Raw genomic sequence first — 27,877 nt, forward strand, 5'->3', positions numbered from 1 at the left:
TTGTGGCTCAAATAAATTCTGGGTGGTAAACAATAATTAAATGGAATCAGACTGAGGCAAAGAGAAATACAAATTTAATTTGTTGCACAAGAAAACATAGTAAAGGCGCAACAACGCCGGTATACCATGCAATCAAGTTTTACAGATGTGTGCTTATCTCATGCAGCATGCACTGAACAGGCGTCCATAGAACACATGCACATGTACAACAATTTCACCTGCCAGTTTGTTCTTCTAGAGTAAGTTGAACAACAGCTGAGAATGATAACTTCTAGTGTTTGACATGTCTGACCATACTGGTGTCACAAGAACTGACACATTTGTATTCGAATAAAACCATGCATGGACAAGCTACCTAAGTGGATGCATTGATAAACTATGAATCCTGTTAGTTTGTTCTGCACTGTCAAAAAACTGTGTGAATTGTACAACTAGTGTCAAACTGGCTGCTAGTCTGTATTCCAATTCAACACACAGCTGAAGTAATCAATTTTTTATATGTAACACCACTTCACTATTGCTTTACTTTTCCTTTGTAACTTTTTTTGTGTACATGTGATATAACATTACAAACCAAGTATACAGTGTATGTGGCAAGTAAGAGAATTTTTGGTAAAAACATAGCGGTAAACCAGGACCATTTCATTCCTCAATTCAGTTATAAAACAGAAATGCTCACATTCATGAAAAAAAGACTTCAAGCTGACATTGTTCGTGTAACATGCATGTAAAACATTAAAGTCTTCTCAGCTAGAAGTTAAATTACTGACTTGAAGAACTTGAATTAAAACATCACATTCTCATTTTATAAAAAGGAGACCCAAGAGAAAACTTGTACAAAAGACAGCAACAGTCACTGACAACTAAGACCATTGAACAAACTCTTGTCTCTGTAGTGGAAAAAAAGGGAAGCACATCCTGTCTGGATGTTAAATCCTGTTATGAATCCCAGTAAGTTTTTCTTCGTCATAAAAACAGCACAATCCTTCAAACCACACTAACCAAACTTCCTTCTGCCTCATTGTGCATATCTTGTCATTCAATACATTGGAAACAGCATTTTTTAATCAAAATATACATCAATATTTGTACAATATAAAGACATTAAACAGCTGTTCCAGGAAGCCCTGGGGTTGAATTCAATGTAAGGGTCTCTGCCATTTTCAGTTTGCCTCCAACATTCACTTAGAAAATTACATTAGTGCACTCTCTCCTCAATGTAAACATTACTACACTGTAACTTAATTGGGAACAGTTTTGTGCATGGTGTCACTTACATGCTGTGGAAAAAGAGGAAAAGAAAAAAAAACCCCTCTTAAAATACACGAGGATCCAGCTCATTCCCAGGTACAAAACACCCTCCTCTTGTAAGTAAGGAAAAAGAAACACCACAATGTTTTTAACAATAAAATAACACCTCTAGGATGTGAAGAAAACTCAACACTGATTCAGCTACCCTGGTTTTTTGTCCTGCAAATTGAAAGCTTTGTGTAGAACAAGCGATTAGAGTGAGACGATTACAGATGTGAGCTGGAAGAACCTAATTTATGATGCCTGGATGACAGGGCATCACACCAAGTGAGAAAACCACACCAACGAGTAAACGGCATTATTCCACGAAGATGTTGTCAAGATACCAGGTGAAAGATAAACGTTCCTGTTGAGAACTCGAACGACAAAGTTAATTACAACTGACACCTCTGTCATCAAAAACTGCACTAATATCACAGCACATAATACAAAGTGTAAACTGATTTCAGAATTTTTTTTTTTTTTTGAGGTCATACTTTGACAGGACCAGGACCAGCGTGCGATAACACCCTGCACTGGTTCCGTAATTTAGAGGCCATACTGTTTTTACCTTAAATTCATACTGCAACAATCATAAAACGAATCAGTGGAAGTAATTATAGATTTTTTTCCCTCAAATTAAACAAAGAATCGCTGATTTTTGTGTGTCTGTTTTCTATCAGCACAACTTGCTTCAGCGCTACTTCTGTCCTCACAAAGTTTTATGAAATAAGAATTCCAAAGTTTCATACAAGGTTTGCTTTCCTGCAGTGTGATGCTTGTTAGATTTTACGCTTGGAGGATGCAGTGCTATTGAAGGCAAAAATGATTGTAGTTACAGCTGAAAAGTTAGGCTGACAATTGATTGGAGACATCAATCATGTTGCTCACAGTGTGAAACAAAGGTCATTGTAATGTTTGTGGAGATCAGGATAATAGCAGTACTGTATTACACAACTGGAAGCTGCAATGATCAGATTTAAAATAACACTCAGAACCACAAGTTCAGCTACTAAAATGACTTCTCATACCTGTTGGTCCTTCAACAATTACGCCACAAAAGTTTCTATCTACTACTGTGGCTTTTTAAAAAATAGACATGTGTTTAAAAAACAAACAGTCAAAAAACATAACACTACATTCTACGGGAAAAAAAAACTTGTCAAACTCTTTGACCGATGAGAACTTCCCCATTTCCCTGTAGTTAACTCAATCGTAGTTTATAAGAGTAATAAATAAGACCTCTGCCTTTCAGCAACTATTTACAAATACAAAATTCAAGTAAAATTGTCTCCACTCGCTCTCGGACAAACAGGTTAATGAATAAGCTCACACACGATAATAAAGATATGAGCATAACTAAATTCGTGTAGAGGTGAGTCAATTTCTCAGACGTCTTTTTGTGGCGTTTCCTCCCTGCGCTCTGTCAACGGCCCCAGCTGAGGACCAGTGGAAGTGGTTTCTGCTGCCTGACCGCAGCCAGTGTATGGAGGTCCCGTCTGAGACGAAGAGGGTCCCACCTCCACTTCAGGATTGTCATTGGTTTCCTCTTCATCAGAACATGGTTCCCACTCGTCCTGCTCGCTCTCGGTCGAGCCCTGCACGGCAATCTGAGGCACTAATGTGAACCTTCTCACCACTGGCACTTCCGGATCAACCTCCTTGCTTGTCTGGGGTCGGGAGAGATTCCATGCTGTCCTGTGCTGCTGCTGATGTTGTGTTTGGGTTACTGGAGCTGTGGTTGTGATTGTGGTATTGATTTTCTCGTCTGGCTCGTCGAAGCTCACCTCCTGCACCGCCTCCTGTTTCTTAAAGGAATCCCGCCGCTCTGATAAGTTCAGCTTTCGCATCACCACCAGCTGCTCCGACTGCTCAGCCCCAGAGTCCCTTATCCTTTTGCCGCTGATGTATCCCCCCAGCCTGCTGTGATCGGCCCCCATGTATGAGCCTCCAGAAGCACCCTCTGCCTCAGAATCCACCAGCATATCCCCTTCGCCGTAAAATGGCACTTCCAGCGTATGCCTGCAAGAGGTGTAAGACTTTTTATCCCCATGAAACATTCCAGACAGTTTCTCAGCTGACTGCACTCTCTTCAGCAGAGGGGACCGAGGCGGCTCGGCGCTGCGGGGACGGACGATATGTCTAACAATGGTGGGTGGCGACAGAGTTTTGCCGTGATAGGTGTGCAAAGTTTTGGCAAAACCTGAGAGAGGAGAGGGAGAGCGCTGCGGAGACAGAGGCTGGGTGGAGGAGTTGCAGGCCAGGGGTGAAGGAGGAATGTTGCTGGTCGACTTCCGGCGGCCAACCTTTGTGTAGCGCTGGGTGCTGAGTTTGGAGCCAAGGCCATGGAGAGAGCTGGGCCGGATGTGTGCCGCTGGGGAACTGGGAGAACTGGAGCATGGAGATGTACTCTGGGGGGAATTGTTTTCTAGGAAGAAGAAGGAAATCAATGTCAAATACAGTGATACCTCTAATTACGAATGTCTCTGCTTAAGAAATTTTCTACTTACGAAATTTCTCAGCAGGAAGATATTGCCTCTACTTACGAAAGAAATTTCGACTTACGTAATGTAGAAACACAGTATCGGCTGATACTCAAATCTCCCACAGGTTCCTGAATGCGACATTCTCATAGCTGCTCTGCCGTTGGCTATTACCTATTACGTATCTTCCTGGCATCCCATTGGCTAAGAGGGATGCCACTCCACCTCTGTGTGGAGCTAGAACGGTGCTTATGGAGTGTCTCGGCATTCGGCACTCAACCCGTGAGGTAGTCTGATAGTTTTGCGCAAATATAATAACTTTTTGAGTACGTATTCACGATGGACCCCAAGAAAGTGACGGAGAAAAGAGGAAAAGACGAAGAAAAGAGTTTTTTTGTCCGTACAAAGCAAGAGATAATAGAAGAGCATGAAAAAGGGATGCGTTTGGTTGATCTCACCAAAGAATATGGCCGTAGTGTATCTACAGTCGCCACGTTATTAAAACAAAAGGAAGTTTAAGGAGTTTCAGGCATTGCGTGGGTGGTTGGAGAAGTTCAGAAGGAGGACTGGAATTCACTCTGTTGTTTGGCATCGTGAGATAGGAGCGTATGAACCAAAGAGGGCAAAAAACAATGAGGACAGATGTTAAAAGGTAAATGACCGTCATTTTTATTCTTTACTCTATTCTTTGTTTTTTACATTATGCACAACTCTCATTTGATGTGTAATAATCTAATCGTAACATGTATTTGTTACATGTTTTGATGCATTTTTATGCTTTACAAAACATTTATGTCGGAATTTTTGTGGGCTTGGAATGGATTAGGGCATTTGCATGGAAAACGTGTCTCTACCTACGTAATTTTCTACTTACGTAATTTCTTCCGGAACAAATTAATTTCGCAAGTAGAGGTACCACTGTATTGACTTTTACAAGTTGGAGAAACCTCAAGCTTGTATCATATTTATCTCACCAAAGGCCTGCTGGTCTGGAGCGGGGCTTCGGCAGGGTGTGGAAGGGCCAGGGGAAAGGCTGTGTGTTGGGGACCCAGGGAGACTCTCGCTGGAGGAAACCGAGTGGTGAAGACCTGAGGAGAAGCTACGACTGCTGTGCATGACTGTGCTTTGCTTGGAAAGCTTTTTTAAGATGCTTCGTCGCCTGGAAGAAGAGAACAGGAGTCAGATGTGAGCGTGTATACACACACATCTACCCATCCATCTATATCATAACTATCTACAGTATATGTGAGATGTTGTTCTGATGGTAATGTGAAGAGATTCTGTTGTTTATCTCACAAAGTATGAGCAAAAGCAACACAGCTGAGCCACAGGGACAACAAACCACACCACTGCTTCTCACCTGTCGTAATTGTCTCTCCGTCTGCTCTTCTTGCTGCGACGTGCCATCTTGCCTTTATTTTTGGTCTTTCGCGCTGGACCCACTTTTATGGAAGTGTTCTCCAGCGCAATAGTCTGAAGGGTCACTTTGCCGCAACTCTGAATGTTTTAAAAGGAGCAAATAAGGTTCAATTTGTGCCAAAGTCAAAAACTATGCAGTTTAAATGGATCATCAAACTGAAAGAGTACCTTCAGAAGTAGTTCTATCATCTCAGGGTGGACCAGGCCTTGGACAGACTCTCCGTTCACATGGGTGATGAGGTCTCCGGAGCAGAGGCCTGCCTGGTGAGCCGGGCTACCCTCCTCTACGCTCTGTACACACGGCAGTGATGAGTGATGAGGAACGTCAGAGCATTCAATAACAAGGGACACGTGACATTTCAAAACAGCTGTGGGGTGGTCAAACCCGTGTGTGTGACTCAGAGTACACTCACCGACACCATGTGATGCACAGTGTAGACATCACTGTCACCCATATAGACGCGGATGGCCTGCAAGGAGAAGCCATACTTCTTCCCCGAGGTGTGGATGACGATGGGAGGCCTCGGGCTGCCCAGGCTGAGCGACAGGTCACGGTTTGGGGACGAGTCCCGGGACGAAGGGTTGGAAGAAAGGGAGCGAGGGGAGATGGGACTGGGCTGGAGGCCGCCGTGCAAGTCATCTGAAACAAACGGGAGCATTTCCTTCTGACTGCGTCGACGGGATGATTCACAGCTTCGTCATTCAGAAAATGCTTTTTATAGAGTTACTGCACTACAAATGATGCATTACTAGAAAATGCAGCTACAAATACGCACCCGATATTTACACACATATTATTCAGGAGTTTCAGGTGGAGTCCAGCTATTATCATTATTATATGTCTTCTGCTTTACTTCCATACTTGAAAGATGTTGCTTAACAGGCTTAGTTTTGGTCGTCCAACATAGGAGCGCTACAAGGCTGAGGATCCACATTTAATTATTCTACCAGATTAACAGATTACAGCAGTTATCCATTTTCTTGTAGACGAGCTGACTAGTCTTTGTTATCGTCTTGTCTATAAGCCCCTTTTCTTCCTTACGTGTCAGTATGGGGAGGGTTCATAAATAAATTACGTTTAAATTACCATAAATAATTAAATAAATAGTTCGTTGCCATATCGCAAAATTTTGTTTTTTGAGGGTGGTCCTGGAACACATTAACCGCGAGTAACGAGGGATTTTTAATTTTTTTTTTTTATTTCTAATTTTCGATCTAATTGTCTGGATTTTGAGATGTAGCAGTTGAGCCTCCATACCTGCAGTGATAATGAGAGAAAGAGCCGAGACAGAGGCCGACTTGGGAACCTTCCCCCCACAGGGAAGCCTCTGTCTGTCTGGTGTCTCCAGCTGGTTACCGAAGCGTCGAGGGCCAGCTGGGTCTTTGGGGGAGGAGTGTTTGGCTCCAGTGCTGTTGCTTCTAATCCTGATCCTCCGGAGGTTTGAAACTACAACCTCAGCTACAAGAAACACAGACATACTGCCTCGTACCTTTTGCATTCCATAAGGAGAAATGTTGGATTGCATCGCACCATCCGATGGATTACCTTCATCGTCTGTCGAGAGGGCGAAGCGGGGCATGGTCTCCAGACTGTGGGTGCTGCTCATCACCAGAGGACTGGCGCTCCTTTCCGACTGGGAGGAGCTGGAGGAGGCCCGAGGACGAAGGCTACAAAAAAACAAACAAAAAAAACCCCAAACAGACACATGTGGTAAACAAAGACCTCAAAGTTGCGGTTTGATTGCATGCTGCTTTAACACAAATAAAAAAGAATCCTCAATGCAGAGTTAAACCCTGCACTTCAAGGAAAGAATTCCAGAATATAACAGGAATCAAAGGATCAAGACATGGTATGTTAAACCCAGCCTACCTGGCCATGCGTCTGGCATGTCTGCACTCCATGCTGCCTTCTGCTGGGCTTGGGGAGGGACCCCCCACGTCCATGCGCTCGTCCTTTTCCTCACTGTGACTGCGGTCAGAGGAGAAGCTCAGGTTGGACGGCGTCGCCAGGTGTTCTGTGCTACTGTAAACCTAAGAATAGGATAGAACAGGTTGAATGGAGAACCACACTACTGTCATGCAGTTTAGAGCAATAAACGTGTATTTTACGTGTACAAGGTTGGTGTTTTGTTTTTTTTTTATTCCTGTGTTTGATCCTACAAATTCGGTCAGATTTCTCACTAGTCTGCAGGGATGAACAACAGGGCGAAACCTGAGAAAACTGGGCATCTAATCAAAATTTCCTGAAAAAAAAAAAAATCTGCTGCTAGACCGCTGTAGAAGTGATTGACCTGACTGTTGTACTTGGTTGCTGATGTGTAAAACATTTACCTGGACTTTTTTGTTGTTGTTGTTAACTTGTTAACACCACAAAGTTAAGAGGGTCTGAAAAGCTTTACAAACTCTGTCTGTTGAGGTATAATGTGGCCTTAAAAGACAGGACCTCAGCTCTCCAGCCCACCACAAAACAGCTTTGACAAGCTGATAAAAAATGTTGGTGTTACTAAACACTTGTTCTTTAAACTAAAACTCTTCCTCCTTTACCTTGCTAAATCGATTGGACCAGGAAGCAAACTGTCGGATTTCCAAGGAAGATTCTTCATCATTGGTTTCCTCATCCTCGTCAGATGCCAAATGATGGTAGCGCTCTGATCGTGCTGAAAACAGAAAGGGTGTAAGACACTCAGAGAAATTCACACAAAGGAAACTGATAGAAAATGCAAGAAAAAAAGGAAAAAGCCGTTTGTCGTTTGTGTTGGTCAACATTTCTACATCCTACTAAGGGTCTTAAACAGCTGTAAATACTGAAGGCAGAGATCACTGGAATCTCTGGGAACCTACTGTCGAAGTAGCTGGTGTCGTCCTCCTCATCCAGCTGAGGGATGAATTCAGCTTTCTGCCTAAGGAGTCCATTCCAGTCTATTCCCAGGAAGAAGGGATGTTGTTTGACCTCTGGGGCTCCGCCTACAACAGTTTCCCAACCAATCAAGTTCCGGATTGAGTTTTAAAAATTGTCACTTCAAGAGTGACATAAAAAGTAAAGGAGCAAAAAAAGTATTTCATTTAATAAATTGAATTACTTTTAAAATACGTATCTACTCAGGCTGCGTCGAAATTTTAGTACAGAACATCCTGATTTTTCATTACCAGTGAGCTACAAACAAAACGGACTTATCAGTATTACCGGTTCCGAGTCGATCCAAAGGACTCTGTCTGAGCAGGCGGGTGATAAGATCCTGAGCATCAGCCGGTAAGGCATCATCTCCCTCAGGCCAAACGATTTCATCTGCCAACAACAGCAAAGTCACAAGGTGTTATCTGTGTCCAGTGCAGAAAATTAAAAAAGAAAATATATATACTAACAGGTACTATTTGGAAGGGATAAAAGGCGGCAAATTATTTATACTAACAATAATTAAAAAGAATATAATTATAGTGCTCACCGCTGACGACTTGTCCAAAAAGCTCTTCAGGGGTGTCTCCAAAGAATGGAACACAGCCGACCAGGAACTCATACAGGATGATCCCCATCGCCCACCAGTCCACTGGCTTCCCATAGCCTTGCCTGAGGATCACCTCTGGGGCAATGTACTCTGGAGTACCGCACACCTAAAGAATCAAACAGCCACGGGTCAAATGAATAGGAATCACCGTTGTTGCTATTCATTGCCATTTAAATGGCACTAAAAAGACAAATGGTGTAGCACTGGAAGAACACTCGCCTGCTTGTCAACAAACTCTCTGGTGTCCTTCTCCATGTGACCCTCGTACAGGTTGGTGGTCATGTTCATCAGGCCGATTTTAGAAAGCCCGAAGTCTGTCAGCTTGATGTGTCCCATAGACGTGATCAACAGGCTATGTAGTGGAAAAACACAAAGACAAATGAGTAACATGATGTCTGAGTTCAAGAGTCCTAAAGAAAAACAGCACTGGGTCAGAACTGTGTCCTTCGCAGTGCCTTCTATACAGACGGTGCTGGTTTCAACGCAAAAGCTGGAGTCAATCAAGAGCAGGTTTGTATTCTCACTTGTCAGGTTTGAGATCCCGATGCACAATTCCATAGTTGTGAAGGTACTCCAGAGCCAGGATCGTTTCAGCAAAGTACAATCGTGTCATTTCCACAGGCAGGGGCCCCATGTTCTTCAGCAGGTTGGCACAATCTCCACCTTCATGACAAACAGATCCGTTAACACTGTGACAAACTCGAATTTTTATTGATCATTGCAACTACATCTGAGATCCTTCACTGTGTCCATTTTACCTTCAACATATTCCATAACCATGCAGAGATGTCGTCGCGTCTCAAAAGAGCAGAACATGGAGACCACAAAGGGGTTCTCAGCAAAGGTCAGGATGTCTCGCTCCACAAAAGCCTGCTGGATCTGGTTCCTCAGGACCAGGTTCTGACGGTTAATCTTCTTCATGGCAAACCGCTGGCGGGTCTCCTTGTGGCGCACCAGATACACAGCCCTTTCAAAAACCACATGAGTCTCATTAGCAACCCTTGGGTTCAGATTACACTTCAAGAAACAGATAGCTTATCTCATTGGGAACATGGATAAAGACCGGAGTTGGGACAATTAACCAGTGGCCACTAGATCAAAAGAAGCAAATTAGCTCACTAGATTTTGAATTTACACTAAGATAATAGAAGAAAAAGATTTTTCAGGATTTTATCTCAGATTTTACAGTGAGAAACCAAAACTCTTTTTTGACTGCTTTTCTATAGAGGTGCTCTTGTTTTAAAAGAATAAAACAAGACATTTCAAAAACGATGCCACAAATATGAAAAAGACAGTTTGAACAAAGGCCATGTCCTCTCACCCATAAGCTCCATTACTGATTAGTTTGATTGTTTCAAAGTCGCTCTCAAGAGGTTTCCTTCGAGTTGGTGTCAGGGTCTGAGGAGTCTTATTCTGCAGAAAGGAATCACAAACATGATGTTAGTGGCAGTAGGTTAAAAACTAAACCCACTAGAAGCTATTCTGTTGATACAGAGTATGGGACAACATGAATAAAATTGGATTGACTGCTGCATTTGTTGGGATAATATTCCATCAAGTGCTCTCTGTAAACTGCAGTCATGTGCAGTATTTTAGTTTTCTTTGGTTCTTGTAATGCAATAAAATCAAGATGAAATTAAAAAAATATTTAAAATATTTATGGGACCCAGTCAAACTAAAATGGGTCGATGGAAAAGAGAAAAAAAAAAATTCAGATCCTCTGGAAAATTTCACACAGCACTCAGAGGTAGTTTACAAAATAAATAATATAAACGTTTTCAGACAGCATTTATATATTGATTAATGTTTAATCTTAAACCATATGTGTAGTAAAAGGTAGTAAGAAAAGATTTATTTTACCTCCAAACTAGCATCTTGGTCAACCGACATTGAAGGACTGGTATCGTACTGATCAAGGTACACCATGTCTAGAGTATAGAAGAGAGGGAGAGACATTTGACTCATTCAAGAGTTAAGTCTGATAATCTATGAGACAATCTGAATGTTATGCATTATAAATATTACTTAACTGTACACAGACAGGATCTGAAATCTACATTTCTAATGAGGCAGTAAAAAAATTAAGTTTTTAACCCAACTTCAAACTTGAATCAAAAAGAGAAAAAAAGAATAAACTGGACATACTTTACTTAAATTTGGTTGAAGACGTTCTGGGTTTTCACACCAAGACGTTTCTTCATGTCTAACTGACTGGGAGGGAGACCAGATGCTTATTTATGCTGCTGGGGCAGAAACACCCAAAGGACTGAAACCACCAAGACAATGAGTCTCATCAGAGGTTGTTACCTTTCATAGGGGGGAGTCAGTGTCCTGCCCGCCCTCAAAGTCAGTTGTTATCGTCAGCTGCTCCCAGGTGCGAATGGTTGTGTGGGGGACAGAGGTCAATACTGGATTATAGGTGGTTGATAGATGGTGTTTTAATCCTCCTCCACTGTTAGAAATGGTTTCTACAGTTTGATTAAAAATGGCTTCTTTATCTCCTCTCACAAACACCTATGTCTTCCCTGATAAAACCTGAATATCACTGTCCTCAAAAGGAGACTGCCGAGTCTAGTCCTGAGGAGTTGGCTCTCCCTTGTTGGGTGTGTAAGTGTATGGGAATCTTGTGTTTACTAAAAGCTCAAGAGAATTTTTAGCAAATACAAGAAGGGCTTTGAACCGGTTCATGGAACGAAAACGAAAACCAAAGACTTTTGGTATTTTTCCAGGAACAAAAACGAAAACTTTATATTTTTTAATGTTCTGGAACAGAATCAGTTATTCAAAATAATTGTAAGTGGTTAACACTGGGGTTGGTTTTTTTTGTTCTTGAAAAAAATATCTGACTTTCCTGTCATTCACTCAATGCGTGATGATAGTTGAGGCACATCACCAGCAGTCAAGGAAAAGCCCGTCTCAATTATAATCACTGCAGTCTTTCAATCTAAAAATTTTTTGATTTAGACATTAACTCATTGGCTGCCAGTCATTTTTAGTGCAGTGTGTCCCCGCACTGTCAGAGCTTTGTAGCAATTAATCTCCGACTTCCTCCGATGCTCCGGACATTTTCTTGGTGTTTTCCTTCTGTTCTCCACCGATCACATGATGCTTCATTCACAGGAATTCCGTGTTCGCTCCCAGCAAAGGCTCTGCTCTGTTGCATCGTAAGTTTCTCCGTCTCCCTCTGATTCTCCATCCTCTGTTCCGTAACTGGATCAGTGATGTTTTGTTGACTGTAGGAACAAATCTACAGTATATGAACTAATTGCCTCTTTATGTTTACAAGGAACGTTATTAACCAGTTTGGGAACAATTTGTTTTTTGTTCTAACCAGTTCAGAAACTTCAGTTAATGGGTGGAATGTAAAACCGGAAACGCAAAAAAACGATGGTTCAAACCCCTGAACACAAGATTCCCATACATTTCACACTGAGACAGAAGCCGGTCCACTCTAAGGACGAAACAACACACACAGAGCAATGTACTGTATGCAGTGATCTGTACATTTGGGAGACTAAACAACGGCTCCATAAGCAAATGGTTAAATCCAAGAGAGCCAACTCCTCAGGAGATGAGCGCGACAACAGCCCCTTCAAAAATAGTTAGCCCTCCTAATGACACTCATTGTCTCTGTGGTTTCGGTCATTTGGTGGATTTTTGCTCCAACAGTATTCATAAGAATATGGACTCTCTGCCAGTTGGTCAGAACTGAAGAAGCCTCTTGGGCGAGAGGTAAAACATCTTCCAGTTGATTCTTCCTTGCTTTTATTGATTTACTTCGACCTACACAGACATGTTCCAACGTGAATCTTTCAAAACCATGGGTGGATCCTGGGGTGTTGCCAGAGTGGGCCTCAGCTGGAGTCTGATTGGCCCCTGAAGTACCTCAGGATAGTTTGACCCCTCCCCAAGCACATCTTTTAACTATAGTGATGGAGTCATGAGTCACGTGGGGGGGTGGGGCTACTACAGTGGGTCTGATTTCTGATGATAGTGTTATTAGTGAGAATGATAGTGTTATTAGTGAGAACTGGTTTCTCCCACGTGCTTTGAACATGGCTTGGGTGGGAACCCAGTAAATCTGTCGTAAATCTGTGCTCATGGCTGATTCCACTGCAGCATGAGTCGAGTGGGAGGCTTCAGAGGTTTACCTTCCAGTAGATCCCGGGTCAAACCCAGCTGACTGATGATGTATCGTGGGATGTCCGTCTTGATTCCTTGGCCAACCTTAGCATGACCCTCTGCTGCCTCAAGTAGGTGATAAAACTCTTCAGGGTCAAACTCCTGTGAAAATCATCAGAGTTAAATATATGTCGCCTAAGTGACGCTGATACGTTCATCAAAGTGTAATATTCTCCTCCTTTAATTTCCTGGTGAAATAAATCTGCGTTCTAAGAAAGAATGGGGGTCTTTGAACGGACTTTTACTTATTTCAAAGCACGTCATTTATTTTTCACTTAGGAAACGACTTCTTCGTCCTCAGCTTACCAAACACTCCAGGAGGCGAGCGGGCCGGGAGATGATCATGAGGATCTTCCTCACCAGCTGGATGATGACAGCTACCTCTTCACTTTCAGAGCGTTCGTAGGCCTAGACAGAAGAGGAACGGGAGCAACAGAATGTCATGTTCTTTCTTTAATGCACACAAAAAAACAACAACACTTCAGTCCAGATTTAAAGTATTTTTTAAATCAGGAAAACCAATATCGATGCTGCATCTCATTCGAGGAGTAAAGACAGAGGGTCATGTGTGTTCGTGACTTTTGCATTTCTTTTCATTCTTTAAAATGACCACCAAATGTGAATGCAAACCCCTCGATGTATGAAAAACAACTGATGGACATTTTTCCATCTTAAGCACCACTTCCTCCACCACATTAAAAAAAAAATCTTACATCAGCAGCTGCTTTACACTAACAAAGGAAATAAAAATATACGACAGCATGGTCACAGCAGATGGAAAGTGCTTTTAGACAAAAATGACAGCAGACACTGTCTGACAGAATTGCGTCAGAGGAGATAAAAACCTAAAGAGGGAAGTTATTAGAATAATCACTGGGTGGGTGGAGTTAATGACTCATCCCAGGCTTTTCTTGAAGCTGACTGGAGACACAGGCTTTAATGAATGAAACCATTGCTGCATGGTAAGACTATGCATTTGTGTCAAATGGGCAGGCTGGACCATAACAACAACAATTAAATACGGCCTAATATTTAACTATGAGACACAGCTACCCTGGATTAATCCAAAAGTAAATGTCAAAACATTAGCTTCCCAGAGATGGCTGGGGAAATAATTATCTACCGTCTGGTCATGCCAGATCCATACCCCAATGTGAAGGCCACAGTGTGGAAGTATGACAAAGGAAGGATTATCATCAGAAAGTCACAACGCCAGTGATTAAAATAACAATATATTATACAACAAAGAGTTTAAGAAAGGTGGAGGTGTAGGTAGAGATAAAAGTTCTGCCTCTGTGTTATCTGATGTCAAGTAAACCAGTGCGGGTTCCCAGATGGAAGACTCCACAGGCGTGTAGACAATGGCTGGAGGTCATGTGAAGATGACACATCTCCACTCCAAAAGATTGCATAAAAAATGCATCAAAGTCAGATCACCAGTATTCAGTTACCTTAACCCCCCCCCAAAAAAACCCCCACAAATCACACAGTCTAAGTCAATGACAAGTCTACATATTAAAAGTAACCACTATTTATCGTCATTAAGAACACAGTACTTTGTGTGAGACAGTATGTGTCGGACCAAATAGGATCACCTAAAATTCACATTGAAACCACACAAAATTAAAAAAGGGCCGAATTGAAAATATAAAAATGGCACAGCTTAAGGTTACAATTAAAATATCCAAGCTAGAATATACAGTAACATTATCAGAGAAGGATTTCTTAGCACAAGATAATACACGTCTAGAACATATGTACATCCGACGGCAAACAAGGAACAAACAAGCATCTGCATATAATTTCCATGACTAAGACGTCGGTTTTTAACCCTGACATAAAGTGAGTTTTCAGGCTTGTGTTTGTGACAGAATTTGTTCCACTGCCTGAGAACAGACTTATCAGTTCAGCTGGAGGTACAGAGAGACGGCCATGCCTTCTGTCTGACAGCTCGTGGAGAGGAACAGAACAGGTTGCTATAGAAACAGTTGATTACAACATAGATAAGTTCTGTGACAGAAAAGTTTCAACAGATCAATTATCAGTTAACTTCATCACATGAAGAATACAAAGAACTGGGACACAATAGCTCATCATGCGATGCTTAAAGATGAGACATGCAAGTAAATGAAGTCAATCTGTTCCATTTTTTTTATCCCGCCATTAAACCCTTATTGATCAGCGAATCAGCTGCATCACAGAAAAAGCCGATCAATCCCTCACCTCGTGAAGTAGCTTCTCCAGCTTCTCCTGCAGCTCAGCAAAGTAGCGGGAGGTAACCAGGCCTGTTTGGGACTTATCCAGACAGTCTCTGACCAACTCCACAAGCTGGTGCTGGATGAAGCCCAGCACCCCGTCAGACAAAGGGAGCGAACTTTCTGGAGAGCAGTGGGTGATGATCTCAAACAAGCGCTCCTCCATCTGGGCTGTGGCCTGCACCCACACAAACAAAGCATAGAAAGTAAATTATTAAAGCAATAAAAGTAACTGACCGATCCTTCTGAGTCCCTGGACATATTTTACAGTGTCTTAAATAGTTATTTAGCTGCTGTAACAGTCAAATTTCATTTTGCAATGTGAAATGTTCTTGCTGCGCTTTGCCTACCTTTGGAAAGCGTTCTTTGTAAACGTGGTTCATCATGACGATTTCATTATCAAAGGAGACGCTCGATCGGCCAGGACTGCATCGGGAACAAAAATAAGTTAGTATAATTTAAATGAATAACAAGTGATGGTAAATGTCAGCGAGGTTACTGTTTGATTCAGTCCTGCCCACCTAAACATGCACACATCACCTCTTAAAGTATGTGATTGACATAAAGGGGTTTTTTTTAAATCAGCATCTACAGTTTGATTTTTGCCCAAAGGTAAAATTGTAAACAAAGCTGAACTTCAGTTTTAATGTCTTTTACTTCTACACCAGCAAACAACAGATGTTTGCTGTGGCCAAACCACGTGAATCATCGGCGTTGCTTATTCATCAACTGAAACACCTTCTTCAAACAGACGGTGAGAAAACCTGTCACATGCACACAAGCTCCATAGGATTTTTTGTTGTTGTTGTTTATTATGAAAGATGCTTCCAAATGTAAAACTCTCTGTAACCATCTCCAACCCTGACTACAGTTAAGCAACCAGATCCCTGAGGAACTCTATTAGGTAACACGCCCACGAACTGCACGACATGGTGCTAGAACACAGAGCACTTAGGCATCGCACAAATGGCGCAGAGCACCAACAAAAGTTGTCAGATCTCCACCTGTCCACCGGCCTACCAGGCCATGTGTGATCGATACGAGGCGCTGCAGACGTGTTTGCTTGTAAAGGTTTATTGGTCACTCTGTCGCACACACACACACACACACACACTGACTTCTGACAGTCTGCTGTTATAAAGTGGCACAGGGATCTGATGAACAAGACTTACGAACAAAACATAGATTTACGTTTTAGTTCGTTACTGTACTGTTTGGGATTCAGTATGTGTAATATTTGTTCTGAGAAAGACCAAGTTACAATCAGACAAGTCAATACACAATTAAATACACAAACCACATTAATCATATTAGGAGGAATTAGGTCATGTTTGTGTAACTGCATTTATGATACAACACTAAAGGGACAATGGGATGTAGAGAGGAGTGCATCATTTCAGTGGGATGGGTAAACTGACTGAAGTGGCTATACATGAATTACACACTGACGGTCAAGCAGGAGAGCTGAAACCGAGGAGGGTGGAACCACTGGTCCCACATTTGCAAGGAAGTGACGGAAGGAAGGACAGATGGACAACCTGAAAACATCCTGTTTCCAGGCACGACTGGCGCAGAGGGGGAAAAGTTTCAAAAGAATTCTCATTTAGCATCGCATCCACCGCAATCAGAATCCAATAATGTCTCTAGAGAACCCAACCCCGGTAAGGACTTCCCGTATAAGTACCACAGAGCATTATTAAAGGAAACAATCTAATGGATGACGAGACTCATGTCAATACAAGATGAAGTCCAGATCAGCTACCTGAGGCTCCGTGACCGAGGTCGTATGACCGTCGAGGGCCGCCCATCCTCGTCGGTCATGCTGTCGGTGCTGCGGAAGTGTTTGAAGAGGAAGTGCAGCTCATCTTGAGTCGGCTGGTAGGGAAGCTGGTGGAGGCGTTCCTGGGAGGACGAGGACGACTATCGGAACAAAAAGAGTAAAACAAGTTTTATTTCTTCAAATTACAGATTCATTTGCTGGCCAAGCCAGGGAGTATTGAATCACTGCCAGCATCGACTCTTCATCTCACACATTGTATAGCTTCATTACAATGCATTACTGTGCCTATTACATCTCACAGTGATTAGAGACTGACTAATTCAAGCAGATGATACATTAATACAGTTAACAGTTGTGCCTTTGTCTGGGCATTCACATTTTAACATTTGATTTTGCCATTTGGGCTGAGTGAGGTGTAAGAATCTCATGGTCACCAAACATCAACCGGGGAGGACGGCGGCCTGTTGTTTGGGAACGACTTACCGAGACAGTGGAGCTCGGCGGGTTGGTTCCATAGCCAGAGGAGGGGAGGGATGCCAGGGACCATCTCCGGCCCTCAGCTCTGAGAGAAACGGACATGCATGTTACATAAGCCTCAGCAGCATCGGAATTAGTTAGCATTTTATATTTGAAACTCCTTATATAACAGCTGACGGAGGAGTTCTGTGACTATGAGAACATAGAATAAATATTTTGTTTTTATACATACATATAAAATAAGACTCTATACACTTGCCATAGTTCTGCTATATGCTATATCTTCATTTAAAGCAATAAAGAAATACAAGATTTTAAAAGCTAAAAGACACGATGGAAATATTTTTTAAAAGGAGCTACCTGTCGGCGCGAGCCAGGTGACTGAGATCACGACAGCAGCAAAGAGAGAAGACAAAGGCAAAGAGTAAGGTTTCAGTAAAATTCAGGAATCTTGAAGCGATCCTGTGACCTCTGGCATTCAGCTGAGGGATCAGTACTGACAAGGCTGCTTCCCTTGCCAGTTTTAATTTTGTCCCAACAGAAGGAGAAGCCAGGGAGCTAAATGAATTTGAAGATATGGTTTACGTAACATAAAAAAATCTCACTTCACTGCTAGAACAAACAGCTCTTGTTTGTCTGTTCTAATTTTTTAACAGGAAAGAGAAACAAAAAAACAAAAAAAAACCTCACCAAACCTGAAGGTTGTGTTTAAGAGCACCTGGGAAAGCAGGAGGAACAACGAGGAAGTACACAAACAAAAGAGAGCTCCATCAAGTTTCTGTCCTGACTGAGTTTTATTCACTAGCTTATCTTGATGTTCCTCTGAGCCTCATTTAAGACTGACATAAAAATATATAAAAGAAAATGAATCGCCGATAAACACCCAAAGCCCTGCACTGTCCTCCAAGGCTTCAAGACCTCATTTATAGCACTGATTTTTTTAGAATCTCAGACTTTGCAGGAATTCTTTATTTTAGTCAAACCAGGTTTAAGGTAAGTATCAGATATCTTTGGAAGAAGATGTGTGTGCTTCACTTCCATATATTCTCACACTAAGTGGAGCTTTTTTTATCTCCTAACAATCATTTTTCCAGACAAAGCAAGAGCTCTAGACTTTTTAAAGCCTTCTTCCTGCGTATGCTCAAGGTGCCACCTCAATTGTAGGCTACAGCCGCCTGGAGCGAGACGAGCACGTTACCATGGCAACTGGGTTGAATGATACGCAAGTGGGCTTGGGGGGTACCCTGGATCTAACTCCACTGTCATCTTGGCAGGGAGGAGTTGGCTGTAAGAAGACCTAGCAGAGGTGCGAACGCTCCAGGCTGAGTCATCTCACTGCCGTTTCTCTCCAGCGTCCACACTGCCCTCCTCTGATTCAACACACACACACTCACAGATTATCAACGGGAAATGCTTTTGTGATTAAACTAGATTTTATATTACAATTTGGTTCATTTGGGCTTGAGATGTGAGAATAAACGAAATCCATTTGTAAGCAAGTCATTCCTGTCATTTTAACAACCACCAAATCCTTCTGGGGATCCTAACATAGCTTCAAACTTATTCTAGCAAGGATGCCAGACAAAATGAATAAATAATTGACAGTTCTTGCATCTTTTATTCATTCATAAAACGGTAAAATAAAGTCTGAAATTCCTTGATGGAGCTCCTTGTGACATCTTTTTTATCATGTTAAAGACGCTTATCGTCTTCATAGGGAAAACAGGAATTGATAGCAAAGAAACACGAGACGCCTCTTAATTTATCATTGCAGAAAGCCGCTGTATCACCACAAAAATGAAGACTAGATGTTTTCTGTGCACAGGAGGTCTAATGAATGTGCAATAAATTTGACCACAGGAAAGCACATAATCTAAACAGTTCAACCGCTTATTAACAAAACAGTCAACCAGTCACAATGTGGAGGACGGTCATTTGAATGGCTGTGAACATAGTAAAGCTATTGGCGTCAGACAGGAAGTTCCCATCATTTCTATTAATTGCTCCTCATTAAAAAATACAGTTCCCCTTCCTGGACAACTTGTAAAAGTTGTTTCAAAATTGCAGATGTGTAAATTTACCCACATATTGACTGTTTAAATGAAATATATCACCGTGATGCATGATGCGTTCACATACCTTCGAGCAAACGGAAAGTTGAGGCAGGCGCCGGTCGACACATTTCGGGGGCTGTCCAGAGGACTGCTGGCCGCTGAAAGAGGAAAGACTAGGTCACTGTGGGTACCGGTCAGAGCAGTAATAATAACCCGATGATAACAGAACAGAGACGACCACGTGGTTTCATTTACGAGAGGAAATATTCTAAAAAGGATGACATCACGTCTGCAAAGGAACCGGTAATCAACACGAAACTCGGGGGAATTAGCCAGCACCTCAGAACCATTGTCTCGTTATCGCTTCTCAAAACATCACAGCACATATCTGCAAACATTTTCAACCCAGAGCCTCATCTAGTCAGCGTCACTTGTCTGAAAGTGTGAGGACACCAGGGACTTCAAATGCAAATGGTTCAAGTACCAATTTGGTCACAAGAGGGAGGGCAATTAGAGCCTGACTGCACCCAGTGATTAGATGCTGCTTCACATGACTGAGTTCAAAGGGAGGACTTCCAAACACCGCTGGAACGAAGGGCTCTTAAGCACAGCTCTTTTTTCAGAGACATGCTTCATGACATTAAGGGGTCGTCCCGTTGTCCAATCATGAAAAGAAACACCAATCAGAAACTGGCCCCTCAATTCACTTAAAAACTGACACATTTTCTACCACGTCATTTATTTCCCAACGTCTCCAAAACTTCAAAACATTGGAGTCTAAACAAGGTGTCCTTCGGTGACATGAAGGTTTCATCCAAATGATGCACGGGTTGTTGAACTGGTATAACAGGCTATTATTACAGCAGACAGGTCATATTCGTGTCGTGTCAGTCAATAAACAACAAGTAATCTTTTAATCGCATCTTATTAACATGATTTGTCACCTGGACAAGGTGCAAAGTTTGCTTTTTAATTACCTGAAGTACAACAGTCGGTCACTCCAGTGTCTGCAGACGTTTTATAATTAACTAAAATTTTTTAATACCTCTTCTAATAACATAGAAAACATCGCACATCACGTTTTGCAATATTAGTTGTCTGCTAAAGTAATGCATCCTTCTATGATGTCATCACATTCACATCAATGCAACCCAAGTTGTAAAATGTACAAGCTTTATCTCATCTTAACTCCAGTATTATCGCTCAAGCTAAATCAGCTCAACTGAAATTTAGCAATATCTCAAACCTTTCTTCTTTTGGTACTTGCTGAGATTAAAATATCACCTACCATCGACAGATCTTACCTGTGTGGAGCGAGAGCGGGGACAGCGGCCGTGACAACGTGGGAGACGGAGTCCCGACACCAAGATTCTTTCTGTTGCTGCTGCGACAGCTGGAGCACATTTAAAAAAAAAAAAAAAAGGATCAGTACGTATCCAACATATTTATTCAACGACTCTCATGATCCGTGAGACACATCTGCTTTAGTCCAGAACCTTTGTGATAAGTAAAACTAATTGAGGTACGAACTGAGTGACATTTGCAACAGATATTTGAACCGTAAGGAACTCATTCAATCTGGCAAACATATCTATTTACATATTTTCATGATGAAACCAGTTTCCATTGGTCACATGCTCATCACTTGCTGGTTTGAGCCCTGAACCAAAGCAAGGCATGATCCGTTGAAGACAGAACAGTACAGACAGATCACTGCTGTAAGGACATATGAATGTCATCGCTCAACCTTAGAGATACACTGACTACCTATCTTGCCTGTTTTAAGTGAATGATACAGGGTCTGATAGCTGATTTTAATTTTAAATGTACAACAGTGCAATTTCTCCAATCATTTATCAAACGAAGTCGATGATGCAGCAAGCACAACTGGAGTTTCTCAAAAGTTTATGTCATCAACAAAAATACACAAACTATGGTCTGGTACGGATTAAGATTATACTTCACCAGAAGGGTTGAGATTGCTTTGTCTCCACCCACTGACATCTAACTCAACCGATGAGATTATTTCCGCCTTCAGAGCAGCTCTGTCTTGAGAAACGGTTGTGTAACTGTGAGTCTAATTTGCAGAGAGATGCAGACACACCAGCATGACCACATTACATAAAAGGAGGAAAGACTGACAGTTTAAATATATTGAAAAATCATTTAGTCAGCTCAGTCAAGACTGAAGGTGCTGAGTGCACTGATAACAACAACAGGTCCATCTTGAGCCACAGATGTCCAAGACTATGTGTGTGTGTGTGTTTTGTATTCCTCTGGTTTTGAATAGAACTGGCAATGCAGCAACATTCAACAGTTTCTACTGTAATACCTGATTCGCTGATCTATTATTGTTTTAACGGCCAAAGAATATTTGACATGTTGGTTCCGACTCTCAAATAAAATATCTCTTCTGTTTTGCAGTCTGTAATACTGAACATGACTGGGTTTTGGTTCATTTACTAAAACAACAAGGAATTTGAAAAGCACTGGGATTTTTATGCTAAATGAATTATGAAGAGCATAATTATTGGCTGGGAGCCATGAGGAGACAGAACATGAGAGGCTGCAGAGGGAGGTTTTATTCTTGGCAGATGAACCAACAACCTTTAAGCCCCTGTCTGGTACTGAGCGGGCCCCACGTGACCTCCATCAGATAGTGAACAGCTCCAGGCTGCTTCACCCAGATGTAAACAACCACAAATAATCAACTGCGACCTATATATCGATGGATCGATATTTTGTTTTCTTTAATTTAATCGTTAATAGTTTTGCTGTCAGATCAAGTTTTTAGCAGCAGGACATCGAAGGCCAGCTTGTAACGTCGGCTACGTGTTTTGTTGATCTGCATACTGTGGACATGTTATACTAGGAATATCGATCTCATAGCTTTTATCGATCATCGTCAGCAGATGATTTTTGATCATTGGATTTTTTTTTAAAAACACATCCTGAAGCGCGTATCGCATAAACACGGGATTAACGTCAACAAAGACCGAGTTTATATCGCTAATACGAACACCACGTGTTTCACATTAAAGCCCCCCGACATCCATAACAACAACAATAAATAAAGACACCGCTAAACCCGCGTTAGCTTGAGTTTTACCCTACACATCACAAGTCTTGAGCGCTACCTTTTTGAACGTTTCAGCAGCACTTCCGGGATAAAATTGGATTGATTTTGTTTCGGCATCGCAGCCCAATGACTAGGATCCGACATGATGAACTGGTTTTCCGGAATTAAAGTTAATGGAGGGTTCAGAAAACTGAGTCTGGGTTCCAAGAGGAGTCCGCCGCTCCTGCTGCCGCTCTCCCCACCATCGTCTCCTTGGAGGTTTCTGTTGTAGTCACACCGAGTTTGTCTGCCTCTTTGCAGTCCCAGCAGTTACATCCTCCGGTCGGTTGTCTGGTCGCGGCCATCGGCCACAAACATCTCACCCATGGAGGATAGTTCGGTCTGAACTGCGGCCACACGACAGCAGCGTTCTCTGGTCAGACCTAAAGTCGAAGTCTGGCTGCGAGTGCCTCCGTATGAGAATGATGCTGCGTTCAAATACCGCTCGTTTTCGTCACTACCTCCCGTCCGTTAAAAAAAATCTACAGCGGTCAGGACATACAGGTAGAAGCCTAGAAACAGAAAAATCGGGTTACAAATCTACCAAAACCAAATACGACAGCTTCACATATTTGTTTTGGTAAATTTAATCGAGAACCTGGTCGTAATTTTAGTTGCTGCAAAAATAATATAGAATAATTCAATCAAGTAAGTTTAAACTTTTTTTTGGTTGACAGATAACTTGTGCATTTTTGAAAAGGTTCATTACCTAAAATTTTGCAAAATGAATGAAATCATTACGCACAAAAGGTAAACAAAAATTATGTGCCACATAATATGAAATTAAAAAACTGTTTGTTTTTCCGAGTGAATTTTGTAAAAAAAAAAAAAAGAAATATCAAATTACATTTTCAAGAAAAAAACATTATTTGCTAATTTAATAAACAAAATAATAATAATTATAGGTTAAGCATATGTAATTATTCCCAAGCATGCAGAACTAACTGTTGGAATCTAGAGGCCATCATTACGGTGACATCACCGCAGCATGGGTTAAGCCCCGGGTGCAGCGATAAAACTATTAATGGTGAAGTTTGTTTGTTTTTTCCAAAGGCCAGTCAATAATTAAACATTAGATGATCTTGTTTCACTCGGCCTTCAGAGATTTCAGTGTCATTGCATTGCATTCTGAGTGGTAAACATGAAATATTTGGTTGCAGTAAAAACCTGCAGACAATTTTGGTCACAAGTTATTTTTCATTGCAAATAATTATTGGTGCCGTGGTGCCACAGCGGATGAAGCTGTTGATGAATGAACGAATGAATAGTTATTGATGACCAGTTATTGCAGTGCGAATACTCGTCACATGTGTATCCCACCCGTTGTTCATATCGTTTAATAATTTCCTATAGTACTTGAAAGCAGCGTTAGATGTTGGGTTGAACCACGAGGAGTTTAGCGGCGGGAGAGTTTGAAAAACTTTAAATAGTGGTACATTCCACTGCGTAATATAATCGATAGGTTTATATATACTGTAGCTCCCTATGTATTCTCTGTATGTATTATAATTCTCTTCAGAGCAGAACAGAACAGAACAGAAGAAATAACACAGTCATCATTTATCTACTTGCATACTAATTTTTCATTGTAATATAATGAAAATGATTCTGCGTGTTGAGAGAAAACAGAATGTTTGAAATGCAAAAAGCTTTGAAGCATGATGTCAGAAAATGAGTGATCTGCCATAGTGTGTATGAACTGGGTTAAGGGATTTATGACGGCTGCATTTTAGAGATATTCCCATTGGTATCTGCTCCTTTTTCAAAGTAGAGAATTTAATTTATTTCTGTATGGAGAATAGTGTGACAGCCTAGTGCTGCTCACACATCCAGAAACATGCTGAATGCAGCCGCTTCTGTTTGCAGTGTTGCCTGCCTCCACAGCACCCAGCTCCGTTGCCAAGCAACTCACATACTGTAGTCTTAGTTGCAACTAATAAATGATAGGTCTTCACTAGTGAACCAGAGGCACATTAATATACAAAAACAACTCAGGGGTGTTGCATATGTCCATTCATATTTCATCATTTTAAAGATCTTAAACGACAAAATCTATAAACTACTAAGTAAACTACTATCACTACTCAGCTGAAATTGTTTAGGTAAACTATTTTTGCTTGTTTGTTTGTTTATTTGGTCAGTTGTTTTGCTATAGTTCCTCAAACAGTCAACACAGTTTTGTTTAGTTGTGGAGCATTCACTCATACCATGCTGTCCTCTCCAGCAAGCAGAGTTTGCTGCTGTTGTTATGTAATTGTTGACAAACCACAAAAAAGCACCTGACCAGTATCAAATTGACCATTTGCACCAATGAATAGCCTAAAAAGATGTTTTTATATGTCTCATAAGACTGTGGTTAATTGCTGATCACTTCATTTCTGTGTAGTTCGAGTGCCTTACCTCCAGGGATGAAGCGTTTGCAAAGGACTGCAGGGGCTGCATGGACTACACGGGCTGAGGAGAGTGGGGCTTTGGCAGGTGGGGGACAAACTGTGAGGGAAGACATGTTTGCATAGATTAATGCACTGACTCAGCAAACCAGCGTGCACACAGACATCAGTCACCCGACAGCATCTGAATTTTGATGGAGGATTACATTTCGAGGGTTTCCTCTCATTGTCGGACGCAAACAGCTATTTGTGGTAGTTGTTCTCCAGGGGCCTGCAGGATGACGCTGCTGCCTCTCTGATAGCATTGTTTATTACTGGGTGGCTGCATAAAACACTGGGTGCATCTAATTAATCTGGTACACCACAGGAAATGAAAGCTGGGGTGTCAACAAACCATAAAGAAAGTCGTATGTTTGCCCACTACTTATTGGAAAGCACAAAGGGTAACACAATGTTATGATTTTTGTTTGACTGCGTGTGAATTTTGAAATAATTTTCATAAATTTCATTTCTTATTTATTTCAAAATAAGCATGTTCAGCCGTCCTGTGGTCGACGTCTTCCTGTTGCTGACCCAGTAACAAAGCGGTTTGCCACTGGTTTTTTCTGCTCAGATATGAGCTCTGCCTTTGTGCTTCACAGTGTTGCTATTGTCTTAGTTCTGCTGAGGCTTCTCGGTGCCAAACACAGTACACACTACCAAAGCACTAATGAATGTGTTGTCATAGTAATGCCAGGATGATGTCAGAAAAAAAAAAAAGTCTTGCACAAAGACTTCTCATTCTGTAGTGTTGTCACAATACATGCAGCTCATTATGCAGTATTTTGTCTCGACACATTCTCTCCTACTAACCCCTGAGCCAAAGCACTCGACAGTGCTTGAGTGAGTAATCATTTGCCATTTCCATCTTGCATTTCCCTTTGGTTGGCACTTCATGTACAATCCTCTCCAGAGTATAAATTGAGTAGAGAATCTCATACTGACTCATTGGTGACATTCACGTTGAATTTCTGATTTACTCAGAGTATCATGTTTCGAGAGTCTCTGAAATTGCATGCAATAGCAGTTACAATCTGCTATTGACGAGAAAACAACAGCCTTTACTGCAAGTATGACCAACATGAACAGTATTCAGAATCTTGTTTTTCCAACGTATTTTCTCATACTTGATGCTTTTTACTGGAAATTTATGAAACTTATTTTGAAAAATAACATTATTCAAACAAGGAATAATTACTTGCAAATCTCTTTTTCTAGAAGGCTGTGTACCCAAACACTTGCAAAGCACAATCTACATGCAACAGCATGACTGAGAACAAAAATTCCTGCCATGCTTGCCATTTTTACACTCCTAAAAGCTATCTGTTAACTGGTCTGATGTGTCGCTCAACAGCCACCTGTAAAAAACACGAACTCCTCCCTGCTCAAACAGTGTGAAACCTCTGAATCTCTGAAATGTCTTAAAAAGAAACAACAGAAAAAAAACAGCATATGTTTCGGTGAGAAGATCCACGGAGGAGGGAGATGGAGATGGATGAACCACAGAATTCATGGCGCTCCCACGCCTTATGGATCAGCATCTAATGGGCAGCAGGTATCCCTGCACACATGCACACAACGCACACACACACACACACACACACACACGCACACGCACACAGATACACACACTCAAGAAGGCTTCATTTGCTGTGGAGGAAGAGTGGGCGGATATAAGACTGCAGCCATACCCTTGATGTAGACGTGATTCATTGGTTAGCAAATGCTGAAATAAATATCTGTTTTCCCAAAGACCGAGAGCCATTTGTCTGTCTTGAAGCTCTGAGGGGAGCATGTAATTGATGCAAGAACCATGGAGCGAGGCTCACATTAAAAAAAGAGACATCCGTAAAAGAAAGACCTGAGATATGGAGGAAGAATTTTAAAGCATGAGCTAGAAATTTAAAAACATTCAGCATCTGGTATGATTATAGTAAAACTGAAGTATTTTCAGAAAAATTACAGGCATTCAAACATACATAACACAACATGCTCATTGACACAAGTTTCTTATTGTTCATTGGTTATACAAGTTTATCCAGAATCATGCAAACACACTTAGGTTAAGGGTTGTAAAATTACCTTATTTATGGATAAATATGTTCAAACATTAATAGGTAGGCAGGGAGAACTGCTCAGTTTAAACCTGCGTTACTGATAAGAGAATAGGGATGATGTCGTAATAAGCAACTGTTAAGACACCTGTAGATTCTCTCATCTGTTTAACTATAATGGTATACAAGACTGAAGCTGTTGATAGAATAATGAACCCTAAAGAAAACTTTATAGGGAGAAACGATTATTTGCATTTCCATTTTGGCTCTTTTGGTCTCAAAGCTTTAAAAGTAAATGAGTTGTGAACAATGTCAACAAAAGCTGCAGGTTGAAACTTGAATGGACTGAGGTACCTTAACGACTAGACGAGTAAACACACATAGACATTGTTATTTATTCTAACTTCAAGAAGAAAATTAAGAAAAAACTTACTCAAGAGTGAGAGAAGGGATCTTTAGTTTGTCTCGCCTTGACTTCATTCTTGCTGATCACCAAGCGGGAGCCTCGTTTACCAAAGGGCAGCACCGCTGAGCCTCACGAACGGCTTCCAGACATCCATCACTGCGGTGGATGACTAAAAATAGGCAGGGTGTCGTTTGTCAGCGACTTCAGCGGATTCCAGAGACATTTTCCATGGGAATAGACACAATAAAAAGCACTCTTCAAAATATGAGGCGCGGCGTCAGTTTCGCGCGTCCTGCTCACCGTCCGTCGCCAAGGCGCCCAGGAGAGCGACTGCCACGAAGCCGAGGAGCGACGGGTCACCACTCACCGACATGTGACTATCGATGGGGGAGGAAGAGAGGGAGGCAGGGAAGGGGGAGTCCAATTG

The 27,877-nt window shown here is 41.7% G+C and overlaps 1 protein-coding gene across 5 annotated transcripts; it reads right to left on the reverse strand.

Moving 5' to 3' along the window:
- Positions 1-58: 58 nt before the first annotated feature.
- mast3b (microtubule associated serine/threonine kinase 3b) lies at positions 59-27,749 on the reverse strand. 5 transcript variants are annotated; one of them, XM_068318980.1, is made up of 28 exons: positions 27,478-27,749; positions 24,962-25,051; positions 20,748-20,836; positions 19,529-19,601; positions 17,750-17,770; positions 17,396-17,474; positions 16,895-17,052; positions 15,483-15,558; positions 15,101-15,310; positions 13,184-13,285; positions 12,847-12,979; positions 10,556-10,623; positions 10,017-10,108; positions 9,454-9,662; positions 9,220-9,358; positions 8,915-9,047; positions 8,636-8,801; positions 8,377-8,478; positions 8,034-8,156; positions 7,737-7,849; positions 7,063-7,223; positions 6,739-6,860; positions 6,451-6,651; positions 5,606-5,832; positions 5,361-5,483; positions 5,134-5,270; positions 4,748-4,932; positions 59-3,718 (listed from the first exon to the last, which is right to left on the reverse strand). In XM_068318980.1, exons 1-28 carry the CDS (start codon positions 27,522-27,524, stop codon positions 2,679-2,681), a joined length of 4,419 nt encoding a protein of 1,472 aa, XP_068175081.1. In that variant the 5' UTR covers positions 27,525-27,749; the 3' UTR covers positions 59-2,678. The 5 variants fall into 5 exon arrangements, with proteins under 5 accessions (XP_068175081.1, XP_068175082.1, XP_068175080.1 ...); XM_068318981.1 differs by lacking the exon at positions 17,750-17,770; XM_068318979.1 differs by having other exon boundaries at positions 6,451-6,860.
- Positions 27,750-27,877: the final 128 nt, after the last annotated feature.

Source organism: Antennarius striatus, chromosome 7 (genome assembly GCF_040054535.1).
Source record: "Antennarius striatus isolate MH-2024 chromosome 7, ASM4005453v1, whole genome shotgun sequence".
Taxonomy (NCBI): domain Eukaryota; kingdom Metazoa; phylum Chordata; class Actinopteri; order Lophiiformes; family Antennariidae; genus Antennarius; species Antennarius striatus.

What these genes read in the sequence shown, in the direction of transcription:
- mast3b (XM_068318979.1), bottom strand. Translation starts at nt 27,524, where the DNA reads ATGAAGTCAAGGCGAGACAAACTAAAGATCCCTTCTCTCACTCTTGA. An exon ending in ATCCCTTCTCTCACTCTTGA is followed by an intron (nt 25,052 to 27,477) that starts GTAAGTTTTTTC and finishes CTTCCCTCACAG; the next exon opens with TTTGTCCCCCACCTGCCAAA. An exon ending in CGGGATCTCAAACCTGACAA is followed by an intron (nt 9,048 to 9,219) that starts GTGAGAATACAA and finishes TCCACTACATAG; the next exon opens with CCTGTTGATCACGTCTATGG.